This window comes from Balearica regulorum, chromosome 27 (genome assembly GCF_011004875.1).
Source record: "Balearica regulorum gibbericeps isolate bBalReg1 chromosome 27, bBalReg1.pri, whole genome shotgun sequence".
NCBI classification, from domain to species: Eukaryota; Metazoa; Chordata; class Aves; order Gruiformes; family Gruidae; genus Balearica; species Balearica regulorum.
Window position 1 is genome coordinate 1,929,066 of NC_046210.1, and position 12,708 is coordinate 1,941,773.

The following is a 12,708-nucleotide window of genomic DNA, read 5'->3' on the forward strand; positions in this document are numbered from 1 at the left end:
AAAATAACAGCAAACAGTCCTTGCAGAAATATACACTGCCAGGCTGGCGTCCCTTGGGAATCTTCCCCCTAACGAGGGCTCCCGCTCCCAAATTCATTACCTCCCACACGCTTGCTCGAGAGAAGCATAACGTTACTGATGCCGTGCAGCGTCCGAAGCGCTGCGAGGAATGGCCAGGGCTTTGGCAGCAGATCTGTTACAGTCGTCGGCATTACTGGCTCTGGACAGTCGCTGCTGCAGAGCCTGCAGCTCCCCAGAGCCCGGGGCTGGCCCACCCCGCTCCCGGCAGCAGGTCCCAGGACCTGGGAAAGGGCAGACAACTGTCCCACTGCAAAACCAGCCCAACCCATTGCAAAGAAGCAGTATTGGCCCTCAGTAACCACACGAACTGCTCACGTGGCAGGCTGAGACCACAGCCCGATGCTTTTCTGTGAATCATCAGCCAGCTCCGAGCACGAGGAATGCCTTCGGTGGGCAGAGAGGCCTCTGGGTCAGGCCAGAGCCATCCATCTAGTCTGGCTACCTCTAACGCCAGCCTCTATCAGATGCTTCAAAGAGCTCATTCCTGACTGCAGAGCATCTCAAATAACCTCCCTACAGGGTTCCTTTCTTCCAAGCTTCCATCTGCTGGTGTCCTTATTAAATATATGTGTCATTGCTGCATGCTTTTATTGTCTGGCCTCTGTCAAAGAAAATCTCTTATCCCCTTATACAACGCTTCCAAACTTCCCCAAAGATACCTCCGGTTCAGCCAAAGCTGCCGGTTCTCACCACAGGTCAGTGGCAGAAACAACTCGCACGTCTGGACCGCAGGAGAACAGCCCGGCCGCAGCACAGCGCTGCCCTCCACAGCGCCGCGGTCCAGGGGACAAGGAGCCCTGCAAACCTCCCTGCTGCTGTGGAGAGGACACTGAGCAAGAGGGGACTAAGTGACATTTACCAAAGCTTAGCCAAAAAACCACGAGGCTGAAGCAAAAGCAGAACGTCAACATCCTGTCGCCTACATCTGCTGTGAGCAGAAACGAGCAGCCTGCTTCCCACCATGTGAAGTGGCAGAGCTGATTTCTGCAGATGAATTTTACATAAGGAGATCTTCAGCGTGAGCCACGGTGTGAGCCGCTCTGCAGCACCGCTCGCTGCAGCCTGAACGCCTCCTCCCTCTCCCCCTTCCCGCCAGCCGCTGCCCAAATCCCCGCTGACCCAGAAGACCAGCCAGAGCGACGGCATCGCCACGTTTCAAAACGGCTGACGGCTGCCTGGGCTCTGCCAGGGACCGTGCAGAGAAAACAGAAACGTGAATGATGAAGGAGCAGCAGCTGACGTGGGTGCCAGCAGCACAGCGAGCTGCCTCTGCTGCAGAGGGGAAGGAGCTGCACCAGGCGAAGAACAACGTATAGATTGACTTCTATAGCCCCCCCCACTTGTTGGACGAGGGAACTGGGGCGCATGAGCGGAGGAAATCGGCAGCATCCTTCCATTGTGAAGGCTGTACACACACAGTGCACCCAGTGAGGACCCCCCCCCCGCCCCGCTCCCACCCACCGCCCAGAGGAAGGAGAGCTGGAGGCAGCATCGGCATCAGCAGGACTGAACTGCACCGGCACCGGCGCCAGCTGCGAAGCTCCTGACCTGCGGGGCCCTGGGGCAGGAAGATACCAGAGCAGTGCAAGAGAGCAGAGCCTGCTTCCACTTGCTGTTTACAATGAGCAATTAAGAAAATGCCTCGAGTGGCATTTTCCAGCTTGGCACCAAACCGAGCTTGGTAGCAACACTGGCTGCAAAATCAAACGCTGAGGAGATAACCTGACTTTGTCGGTCACACCGGTGGCTCTGGCCGCCAAATACCGCCTGGTGTAGTCAGCAGACACATTTCTGCAGAGCAGAGAGGAACCTGACCTGTTCAAAAATGACCTGCCAGCAGTTTCCATCCATGCGGTGAGCTGCAGCCTGCACACGCAGCAGCTGGACGGGCTGTGCTTTGCACTGCTGCCACCCCCCCGCCCCGGCCCAGGACTTTGCTGTGCCAAGCACTGCACAAACACAGCGGCTCGGGGATAGGCAACGATGTACAGCCTATGTGTCAACGTACAGCTAGCAATGTACAGCCCAGCCTCTCCCAGCTGGGGTCCATAAAAAGGCCGATCCGTGGGTGCAGGAGGAGAGGGTGATGTGGCAGCATGGTGGTCCCCATCCCCAGGAGCTTCTCTCATCATGGGCACCCAGCCTTGCTTAGTATTTTTTCCTGCCTTTGCCTCTTTTCGAACACCACTGTGGGTTACGTAAGTAACATCCTCCATCAGCTCTGCAAGCACGCGGGTGGCAGATACCCCAAGAAGGGATTGTTCGGGCTCTTGCAGCCCTTTCCCTTCAGATCACCGGTCCGGGTGGCTCTGGCCAAGGGCTGTTCTAGTTGCTCCGGGAAGGAGAGCCGGGAGCAGAGCAGCAGCAGTGTCTCCAGCAGCAGCAGCAGCACTGAATGACCTAGAAACCACCCACAGCTCTCATGCTGCTCTGGTTTTCCAGGGAAGAGGGAGAGCAGCAGCATTCTACTTCAGAGCAAACAGGTGGAGCCCCAAAGATTTTGGGGCTGGAAGAGTCCTGGCATCACAGAGGCTGCAAAAAGATGCAAAACCTTGCTCACACTTCTTACGCTGATCCTTGCAGGAAGCCAGCTGCATCCAGGGATAATAGCTCTGCATCCAGACGGGCTTTCCCTTATTTTATACTGGGATGAACTTCCTCCTGTCTGGCTGGCAGCAGTGCCTCTGCCTGGCCTCATGTCCCAGAAACACATCCTGCCCAATTCTCGCTGTTACCACACCTCAATCCCCGGGAAGGGTGCGGGAAATGCACGCTGCGGAACAGGTATCACACAGCCACGTTTGTCGTGTTTGAAGCTGCAGTGCCCCGGGTTAGAGGAAGGCGTGCACCTGGAGTTTCCATTCTTGGCCCTTTCATTACGCAGGAGAACATCTATTTCTGGCTGCCGAGCTTTTCTGGGCATGGTGCAGCAAGCCAGTGCTTCCATTTCTAGCTCAGAAATGGATCTTTTGTGGGGTTTCATTTTTCTTCTCCACTCCTGCCGCTCTGCTCCTCTACAGCGAGGCCTTTTGCTCCCCGCAGCCACCCTGGGACGGGGCGTGAGGACGGCACCACCAGCCGTGCCCCAGTGAAAGGGGATCGCAGGGACAGCTGGGGAGATCAACGCACCGATAAAACATGAATCCACAGTTCGCTGCTATATAAGTCTCTTTAAGAGCTTGTAATAAGCACTTTATCCACACAGCGTTTATCTCCTCCAGAAAAGATGGTGCAAGGTGTTTCATGACAACATTTTCCTGTTGTTGTCTTTTACACCACCCTATTCTATTTATCATGTTTTCCTCAGTGTAAAGCAGGCATACGCATCAATAAAAAGGTATTCTCTGCCGTTGCATTGTGAAAAATGCAGACTTTGGGAATTAAGAGATCTATTCACACAAAGGCTTCTGCGCGCCAGTGACAACGTGCAGCAAACCCTGGGGAGAGATGGTTTCATAATCTGTTATCTGTCCTGACCTTTGCTGTGACACTGAAAAGATTAATGCCGGTAACTCCCGCCTGCATCTCACCTGCTCGGGCCGCAGAGCACATCCGAGGAGAGGCTTAACCTCTCTCTTCCCCGACAGCCTAAATTAGGAAGGGAACCGGGCCCTAGGAAAGGGCAAGTGGAAAACCAAGGCCACGGGAAGAGCGGCAGCGCCAGCCAAGGGCCGCGGGGTCTGTCCCTGCCAGGGGCGGCGGCGGCATCCTGGAGCATCCCGGAGCATCCCGGAGCATCCCCCGGGCGCGGCCGCATCCCGGAGCATCCCGGAGCATCCCGGAGCATCCCCCGGGCGCGGCCGCACCCCGGAGCATCCCGGAGCATCCCGGAGCATCTCCCGGGCGCGGTCGCATCCCGGAGCATCCCGGAGCATCCCGGAGCATCCCCCGGGCGCGGCCGCATCCCGGAGCATCCCGGAGCATCCGCGGGAGCTCGGCTGGGCAGGGCGGGAGGTGCTCTCGCTAGAGGGCACTCCAGGATGGGATTTCCAAGGGCTGCAGCGCAGCTCCGGCCCTTCGGGACGCGGGGGGGGGGAGTTGGGGCTCTGCGCCTTTCCTCGAGCTCCCATTGCCCCGCAGGACCCAGGAGCGGAGGGGGGTCCTTAGCCCGACCTCCGCCCTGTCCCCGGGTGGGCATCCCGGGAGCTGGGTGGGCAGCCTGTGGGAGCGACCCCCGTGCGATGCGGCACGGGACGCAGCCGAGCAGAGCCCTGGGGCTGAGCCGATGCCCTCGGAGCAGCCTGGAGACCCCTCTGGCATCATCTCAGCCAGCCCAGGCAGGTGCATGGCTGAGACCCCGAGTTCCTTCCCGCGCTGCCCTGCCCTCTCCTGCCTCGTAGCTCCTCGCCCCAAACCTGCTCCCGCAGCACTCGCGTGCAGACGGGCCCATGGCCGAGCACAGCCTCAAGCGCGGGGATTGCAGCAACCACAGCCGCGCAACACTTTGCTGTGACTGCGGGGCGGGAAGCGGCAGCTGGCCCGACCCAACCCCACCGGTGTTTTGGGGATGTTCCTGCCATCACGAGGAGATCCGTGCCAAGGGACGAGGCAGGACCGCAGGAGGCCAAATCTGCGACAGCAAAGTTCCCGTGTTCCTTTTGCTTCTCCTGACCTTACAGAGCCACAGTCTAGATCACAGGACGGAGAAGCACAATACCAAACACCCTGGAATTCAAGACGAACAAAATGTGATTCCTCCCATCTCAGACTCTGCCGCTGCTGTTGTTTGCCAGGGCGCAGCAGGAACCTGAGCATCACTCGCTGCGGCAGTGCCCCGGAGCACCAAAGCGATGCCCGGCGTGGGACAGAGCTGTTGAGCAGCTCAGCTCCCCCGGGACCCTTCACAGCCCTGGGATGTGACAGTTCCCATCGCTACACATTCCATCAAAATAGCTCTACAAAAATAGAAGTAAAGGACACAACTGTCACGCACGAGGCCCAGACTCCACCAACCAGCCCCTGGGCTCCAGCTGTCTTTCCCCACCATACTGCCATCAAATTGATAAATACAAATATTTCTGACTGCATTAAAAAGGACTCAAGTGAAAACGAATGCACTGCTATTCCTGCATTTTAAAAGCGACAACCACAGCTTAATCTCACTGATGCTGCTCGTGTGGACGCGAGCTCATGCAAAATAATTCAACAGAAACAGGCTCAAGATACGCAAGTTCCAGCCTGATCTTCACACTGATGGTCTATGAACACAAGCATCTGCCTATATCTTGCTGCTTCTTTACTCCCCTATCAACTCCTTCGCTCTGTTTGCTAAAAATATCAGTGCTGCGTGGCAGGAATGCTCTTATCAGGTGTTTGTCAGGCCTTGGCTCCCTGATTTTAGGTCGGACTTGGTGATATTGGGAAATGCAGGCGGCACCTGCATAACCTGGGGGGCTGGCAGGGATGGGGGGCAGCCGAAGAGTGAGGACAGCAGCCGGCACGGCGAGCGGGGCAAGGGAAATGATAAAGGGTGGGAGGGGAACAAAACAAAGTTTGCTCAAGGTGGAGCAAACAGGTGGGAAGGAGAAGCAGCCGAGTTCGACCGGGCAGAAAGAGGCGGCTCCAAGGCACACAGTGAACAACAGGATGGTTTTTCCGCCTGGGAATATGTCCAATGTGTGTTTAGGAGACCGCTGCAGGGAAATAAAGGCTGGGCCGAGCAGTTACAAGGGGGAGAACGCACTTGTTTTCCCCTGTCTGAACCCAGCATTTGCGAACGGAGGGATGTTTGCAAACGTTTAGAAGAGCAGCAGCCTGGCTCCAGGTCAGTGAAGCCTGGCAAAGGCTCCAGGACAAACCCAGCGCTCAGCCAGGCACCAGGTCCCAGCGCGGGGCCAGCGTCCCAAGCCAGGCACCAGGTCCCAACGAGGGGCCAGCGTCCCAGAGCACACGGCCAACACGGTTTTGGAAAAGCAGCAGCAAAGTTCCCAAGTACGGCTATCTCTGCATCGCAGGGTGGCTCACTTAAAATATTTCTATGTTCCAGAAAGTGTTCGGGTTGATTTACAGATAAAATGCCGCCAGTTTTCCTTTCGATCACCACCAGCACGCTTTCCCTTTTGCTCACAGCGCCCGGCCGGGTGGTGAGAAGCAGCTCCCGCAGCCCAGGCTCCGGCTCTCACCTGCCACCAAACCTCCAGCCAGCTCCCACCTCCCCACCCGGTTTTCTACGGGCAGCCTCCAGAATCGCCCCCCTGGGTCCTTGCACCCCTGGGTCCTTGCACCCCTGGGTCCTTGCACCCCTGGGTCCTCGCCCCGAGCTTTGCGCTCTGCAACGCTGGGGTGTCAGGGCCGCCCCAACTTCCCACCGTGGGAGGTCACCGGGGGGTGGGTGGGGGGGTGCCGAGCTGCAGCTCGACCCCAGGGAAGCGGGACGGCTGCTCTGAGCGGTGGCTGCGAAGCTGAGCGTGGGGAGAGGGAGGGGAGAGGAACTTTTCCCCCAATTTAACCACTTCACGCTCCGGTTCGTTCCTCCTCGACCGCTGCGAGGCCCGGCCCGGCCCCGCGCGGTGGGACGGAGCCGGCACTGGGGGCTGCAGGGCGGACCCCGACCCGGGGGCGGACCGCGACCCCCCCCTTCCCCTCACCCGCACTCACCGGCGCTGCGGGGCCCGGGGCTCCCGCGGCTTCTGGCTCTGGGCCGCCCCCATGGCGGGACCCGGCCGGGCCGCGCTGCTGCCGCGCTCTGCCGGTCCCGGCGGCGTCCCCGCCTCCGCGGGAGGGTGGGCGGCTCGGCACGGCACGGCACGGCTCGGCTCGGCACGGCACGGCACGGCTCGGCACGGCACGGCACGGCACGGCACGGCACGGCTCGGCACGGCTCGGCTCAGCACGGCACGGCTCGGCACGGCACGGCTCGGCCCCCGGCAGCTGCTGCCCCTCCCGCGGGGCCGGGCTGGGGGTGCGGGGTGCCCGCTGCGCCCACTCACGGCCCCGCGTGGGGGGACCCTCGCTGCAGGGGAGCGCCCCGGCTGGGACCCCAGTGCGGAGCAGAGACCCCTGACAGCAGGTCCCCAGCACCCTGCACCGCCCGGCATCTCGGACCCCTGGGGATGGGTGGCCACAGCACACCCCCCCCCCTCAGCAATCCTGTCCTGCCCCTTGGAGAAGGGACCAGCGCTCCCAGGCAGGATGCGGGCAGCTGCCCGTCACCCAGCCCAGCAAAGCGGCCAGCAGAGCCTCAGGTGGGGGCTGGCATGGGGCAGGGGCTCGTACAGCACCTTTGGGAAATGGACCCTCATCCCCTCTCGTTTGCTCCAGGAACGTGTGACTTGCTCCTCTCGGTATGTGCTGCTGGGCAGCGATCCACCAAACCTCAGCACTACCCTCTTCCCTGTACATTAGCCGTGATAAATGACCGTCTGGATGTGCCTTTGAGGTTAAAATAGCAGCCGCACATGCACGCAGTGATAGTTGTCTCCTAGTTTATTGATCTGATCTCTACAGGGCAAAGCTAAACACTACGGACACACTGTTTTATTCGTCGTTTTGCGGTCACAACCTGCACACCGCTTTTATGATCTCTCCTTGGCTCTCAGTGGCTTCTGCCACCCGGGGCCACGCTCTGGGCTGACAAAGATCAGCCGTGACTCCAGCTGTCAGCACGGCTCCTCTGCGTTACACCAGATGCCCATCACCGTGGCATCTCACCATCTATTCACCAGGCCTCCCAGTTACACGCCCCACGCCACAGAACGCAACGCTGAAGCTGTGGCTTCGGCAGCGAGGATGCCGGAGCTGCGTCCCGCCGCAGGGACAGAGCTGCCGGGATGTAACTTCGCTGCCAGGTTCTTAATAACAGGTCAGCGCACAGCCTGGCGTCAAGGAACCGGCATCCCACACATGTTCCCATCAGCTCTGTTGAAATTATTCTGTCTCTTTTCCTCCTTTCTTTCACTCAGTGAATTTGACATTATGCAGATTTTAACGATGCAAATTTGCTCCAGTCCTGAGACCGGAGTGCTTCCCGCTGCACCCCAGACCTGCTGGCAGGGGCTGAACTTCCTCACCTTACGGGGCTCTCACCGGACCCCAGCCACCAGCACAGCCCCTCACGCCGCAACTTCAACCAGCAAATGGGGCTGAGCCAAGGGGCGCTCAACCTCAGTCGAGAAGCCCTGCTAAAGCATCAGTGCCGCCTCTCCCGTTAGAACAGCCTCTCCACAAATCACGCCTCAAAGAGGAAGCCGGACAAACAGCAAGCCCCAACGTCAGCCAGCAGCCAGGCCCCTTCACGGGGGGAAAGAAAGATTTAACACAGCAGTTTGAAAGCACAGAGGTGACCCTGTTAAGGAAATGTCCTGGTTGGATTTATTTTAATTAAAGTGCCTGAGAGAACATATCCATTTCTGACACCATTTGGGGCTTTTTACTTCTGAGAAACTGAAAACTCAAATATTAATCTTTTTTTTTTTTTTTTTTTGGTCAGTCAGGGTTCTCTGGCTTGGGTTGCATTATTTTTTGGCAAGAAAAGTGTTGACACCCTTGAAAGCTTTCACCTTCTGAAAAAGAAGAAAAACAAAACCAAAACTCTTCCTGGGACAAAAATAAAATGTCCTGAGGCACTCGACTGCCCTCCTTGCCTGTGCAAGTGCCCGGCGTGCCCGCAGCCACACACACCGACGTGAACCCCGAGGGGGACCCCCCCCCCCCCCGCTTGCACAGGGCTCCTGTGACGGGCCGCAGTCGTGCAACAGCCCCAACCGCCCCGAGCTCCCCGGCGCCCACGCAATGCACCGGATCGAAGGGAGCGTTACCTCTGCCGCTGGCGTGCCGGGAGAGAGCCTGGAGGCTGCTGCGGTCGGTCACCGCAGCCGAGCCAGGTGATAACCACGCGGGACGTGGCGTGGGGCCCCTGCCTGCTGCGTGTGGCTGCACCGTCCCTGGCAGTGGTGCAGGCAGCAGGCAGGCAGCACCCTGAGCACTGCCGCGCAGCCCGGGCACTCCCAAACCTTCTGGGAGGTGCTGGCAGCTGCCTACACCACTGGCGATACCTCCCCTGGGATACGCACAGCCTCCGGGCACTGCACCACGGCCCCACGGGCAAAGGAAAACCCAGCAGAAAACGGCTCCAAGCGTGGCCCGGGAAGAGGTCTGCTCCAAATCCTCCCCCCGCAGCCTGGCAGCTCCGCAGGGGAGCACGGGTCCCATCCGGCCTCTGCTTTCCCTGCTGCTGGGGGAACCTGGCTGTGCCGGGAGGGCAGCGCCGGGGGGGGCTCTCAGGCTGGAGCACAGAAGCCCAGAGTCCTGTCTCAGCTTGTGGCAAGCAGGTGAAGGAGGCGACAAGATGATTTTTTTGCATTCCCAGGCCCAAGATGCAGAGCTCAGAGCGGTCTTTTGGCTGCTCTGATGGTTCCGCATGTGTTTAAAAGACCAAACACCACATACGTGATGTGCCGTGTCTTGTGTCGCTGCCCATCTTCTCCACCTTGCAGCAGAGGACAAGCCCTGCCTCTGCACAGCCCTGCTCATCGAACGGGGCAGGAGCGACCTCCGTGCAAGTCCGTGCGGCGCCCGAGCACTGCGGTCCCCTGCTCAGCACCCGTGTGCGGAGGCGGCATGCCCAAGGGCCGGGCTTTGGCATGGGCAGCCTTACCGGGGGGGCTCGGCCCTTTCGTTTCCATGCCTTTGGTTTCAAAAGAATTCCCTGCAACCATTTTCAAGCGGTGCATTTAGAAACGCTGCCCTTCCCAGCCTAGGCAAAATCCCCGGTGTGCCCGCGGACGTCGAAATGTCGCGGTTTATAGACACGCTTCAATGCAGACCTCCCGCAGCAGACCGGGGCGCTGCCTGGCACCTGCACGTGCTGCGAAGCTGGGATGCTGCCTCCAGCCTTCAGCGATTTATCTCAGAAACAGGCTTTCACGAGACCTCGCTGAGCCAAGGACCTCTGCCAAGCGGCAGGAATTCAGTATTTCCAAAGGAGTCTGTTCTATCGGAGCAGGGATCTGACCTAAAGAGGTGAACCCCAATGTAACACCCCGTCAGCAGCTCTCTCCTCACCAGCCTGTCCCGGCACCGGGCAAGGAAGCCAAGGCTCCAGCAACACGGACACGTCAGCAAACGGGATCAAAAACGCTGGGCAGGGCTGACGTACGCTGTGTCGGGTGCCGGGTAAGGCGGGGGACGCGCAGCAGGTACCGGTGCCAGCGCTGCTGCTCCGTGCTCGGCTCTCGCTGCAGCTCGGCTATGTCGGCTGCATCGGCAGCCCCAGCGTTCCTTGGCAAGGGGCCCCTCCCTGCGAGCAATAAACACATACAGACCTCTGGGAAACTGCAGGCTTTCCGGTCAGACGCTGCAAAGGAAAATAGGGAGGGGGAAGGCTCCAAAATTAGACGAGGATTATGTAGCACCCTAGGAGAGAAAACCAGTTTCTAAACACTGAGAACCCCAGGGGCGCAGAGTGCCATCCCACACCACCCTCCCTAGAGCTCCTTCAGCCTCACAAACTTTGGCAAAAAACCAAATGAAGTTTTCCCAGCCCCTCAGGACAACAGTGAGGGTCAGCGTCACCATCTGCAAGCCACAACCTCAGCATCAGAGCAGTGACAGGTCTTGTTCAGGAGCCCCAGTCCAGCCCCCAGCCATGGCACGGCCCCGCTCCAACGGTCCGGAGGCAAGCGTGGCTGCGTGAGACGCCTTCGTTTCCCAGCTGTGCAAAGCGTCACAAGACCTTTAAGTCACACGCAGCCAGCGGCACGAAACTCTGCCCGGAAAGCCGTTCCCCCGAGGGCAGGGGCTGGCAATGCCCACGGAGGCTGTGGGACGGACGCGCAGCAGGCACGCTGCGGAGAGAGGCAGGCAGAGATCAGGCAGGGCTGCAGAGCAGACAGATGTGCCCAGCTGTGACGTCCTGCTCACTGGAAGGGCAGCAGCCAGGGCTCTGGGGCCGTCCCGCTGCTTCGCTGGCAGAGCTTGGCTCAGGTGGGGGTACCGCACCCCCTGCCCATCTGGCACCCTGAGAAGTGCCAGAGCCGGCCGGCGTGGTGACGGGTGTCTGCAAGGAGGCAGATGGTAATAATTACCCGTACGCTAATTCCATGGAAATTTCCATGTGCCTGGGAAAGAGGCACGCCAAGCCCTCGCTGCTGCCCGGGGCAGAGGTTCACTGCTGTTTCTGGGGGCTGTGAGTAAGAGCCGGGTCTGTCACATGGATGGTGTTTAAAAGCCTCCTTGGAGCCTCCCATCTAAATGGCACCAGCTCCAAACCCACCCAGCGCCGGCACCACCGGGCTGCAGGGTGCTCTGGAGGGAGTGCCCGGAGCACCTCGGCTCTGCGGTGGGCTCCCCAGCACCCCAACCCGTGCCCACTTGCCCCAGCAGAGCAGCAGCAAACCGCCTCGGAGGGAGGACGCTGTGCCTGATCCCTTCTCCCCCTGCGGCTTGCTCAGGTCACTGATGGCATCTCCCCTTTCAGTTTCCCAACGGGGTCCCGAGGGAGGGCAGTCCCTAGCCAGGCTGGGCCGGCAGAGCGGAGCTGCGTGCCAGCACACCGCATCGGATCGCGCTCTGGCAGCTCCTCCGTAGCAACACAAACAGAGCCACAACACGGACCTCGGAGGCAGATAGCATCGCAGCCCGGCGCGAAGGCTCTGGCGGGGAGCCTGGTGTGCCCACACGTTCCCGGCCGGCTGGCAGGTGCCGGTGCCCTGCTCTGCCTTGGGAAAGCACCACGAGATTGAGCTCTCTGGCAGGGCAAAGCGGGGAGGAGGTTGTGCTATTCAAAGGTGTCTTCCAAGGTCTGCCATCACAGGGGGGTTGGTGGGAGCCAGAGATGAGCTCTGCACCCCGGGGTGGCCGAGCAGACCTCACTCCCTGCTCTCCTCCTCCCTCTAGCCTGATGCAGGCAAGTGCTCGGTGAGCTTCCCAGCCCTCGGCTCCCTTCTCCTTCCTACCTTTCCAGTCGCAGACTTGTCCCGGGTTCCGTCACTCTCTGCTACCTGTCCCGGGGCTCCTTCGAAAGCCGCTTGCTGAGCGGCTGCCTGGAAAAGGAGCAGGGAGGAAGGAAGGGGACGGGCAGCGTGGGGAGGGCCAGGCAGTGACGGGGTGTCTCAGTGCACCCTGCAGCCTGGGGGAAAGGAAAGAGGATGTTTTGCAATATTTGGCGAGCACTTCCACTGGCAGGGAGAGGAAACTGGTGGGGCAGACGGTTCTGGACGAGCTGTCCACGCACGCTGCTACCGCGCCGGTACCGGAGCCTCTCAGGCGAATGCCTGGATCTCATGCCGTCTCCTGCCGGGGCCCCACTGGTGTCATGCCGTAAAAATGTGCTCTTGGCTGGAATTTGGCAGCCTGGCCTCCGGCGGGGAGGAAACCTCTCTGCTTACAGAGGGAGCGGGAGCTACGGTCGCGGGGCTGCGGGGAGAGGAGATAGGAGCTCCCGCAAGGCTGGGGAGGAGGGCTGGGAGCGGTGGATGTGCCTGTGGATGGATGCCTGGGGAGGCTGCTTTCACCTGGCAAGACATGAGGACAGGGACGGATGGAGCCAGTGAGCTCCCCGGAGGGGCTGCACAGGAGGCAGCATCGCCCAGCGCACAGCGTGCCGGGTTTGGGGCACCGCTGGGACAGCCAGCAGTTTTAGCCGAATAGCAGGGGACATGTTTTGGAGCAGAGGAGATGTTTTCCCTT

General features: G+C 60.1%; 1 protein-coding gene across 2 annotated transcripts in view; it reads right to left on the reverse strand.

Annotated features, from left to right (window-relative positions):
- Positions 1–12,185, reverse strand: part of TACC1 (transforming acidic coiled-coil containing protein 1) — a 36,043-nt gene extending 23,858 nt beyond the window's left edge. Inside the window, exon 1 of one of the 2 annotated variants that reach the window (XM_075736780.1) lies at positions 11,976–12,185. Coding sequence is in view for 1 of the 2 variants with exons in the window: in XM_075736776.1 (XP_075592891.1) it covers positions 6,679–6,731 (53 nt within the window). In the remaining variant the exon portion in view is untranslated. Of the gene's footprint in view, positions 1–6,678; positions 6,782–11,975 lie in introns of those variants that run through there. The other variant, XM_075736776.1, reaches the window with a different exon arrangement.
- Positions 12,186–12,708: the final 523 nt, after the last annotated feature.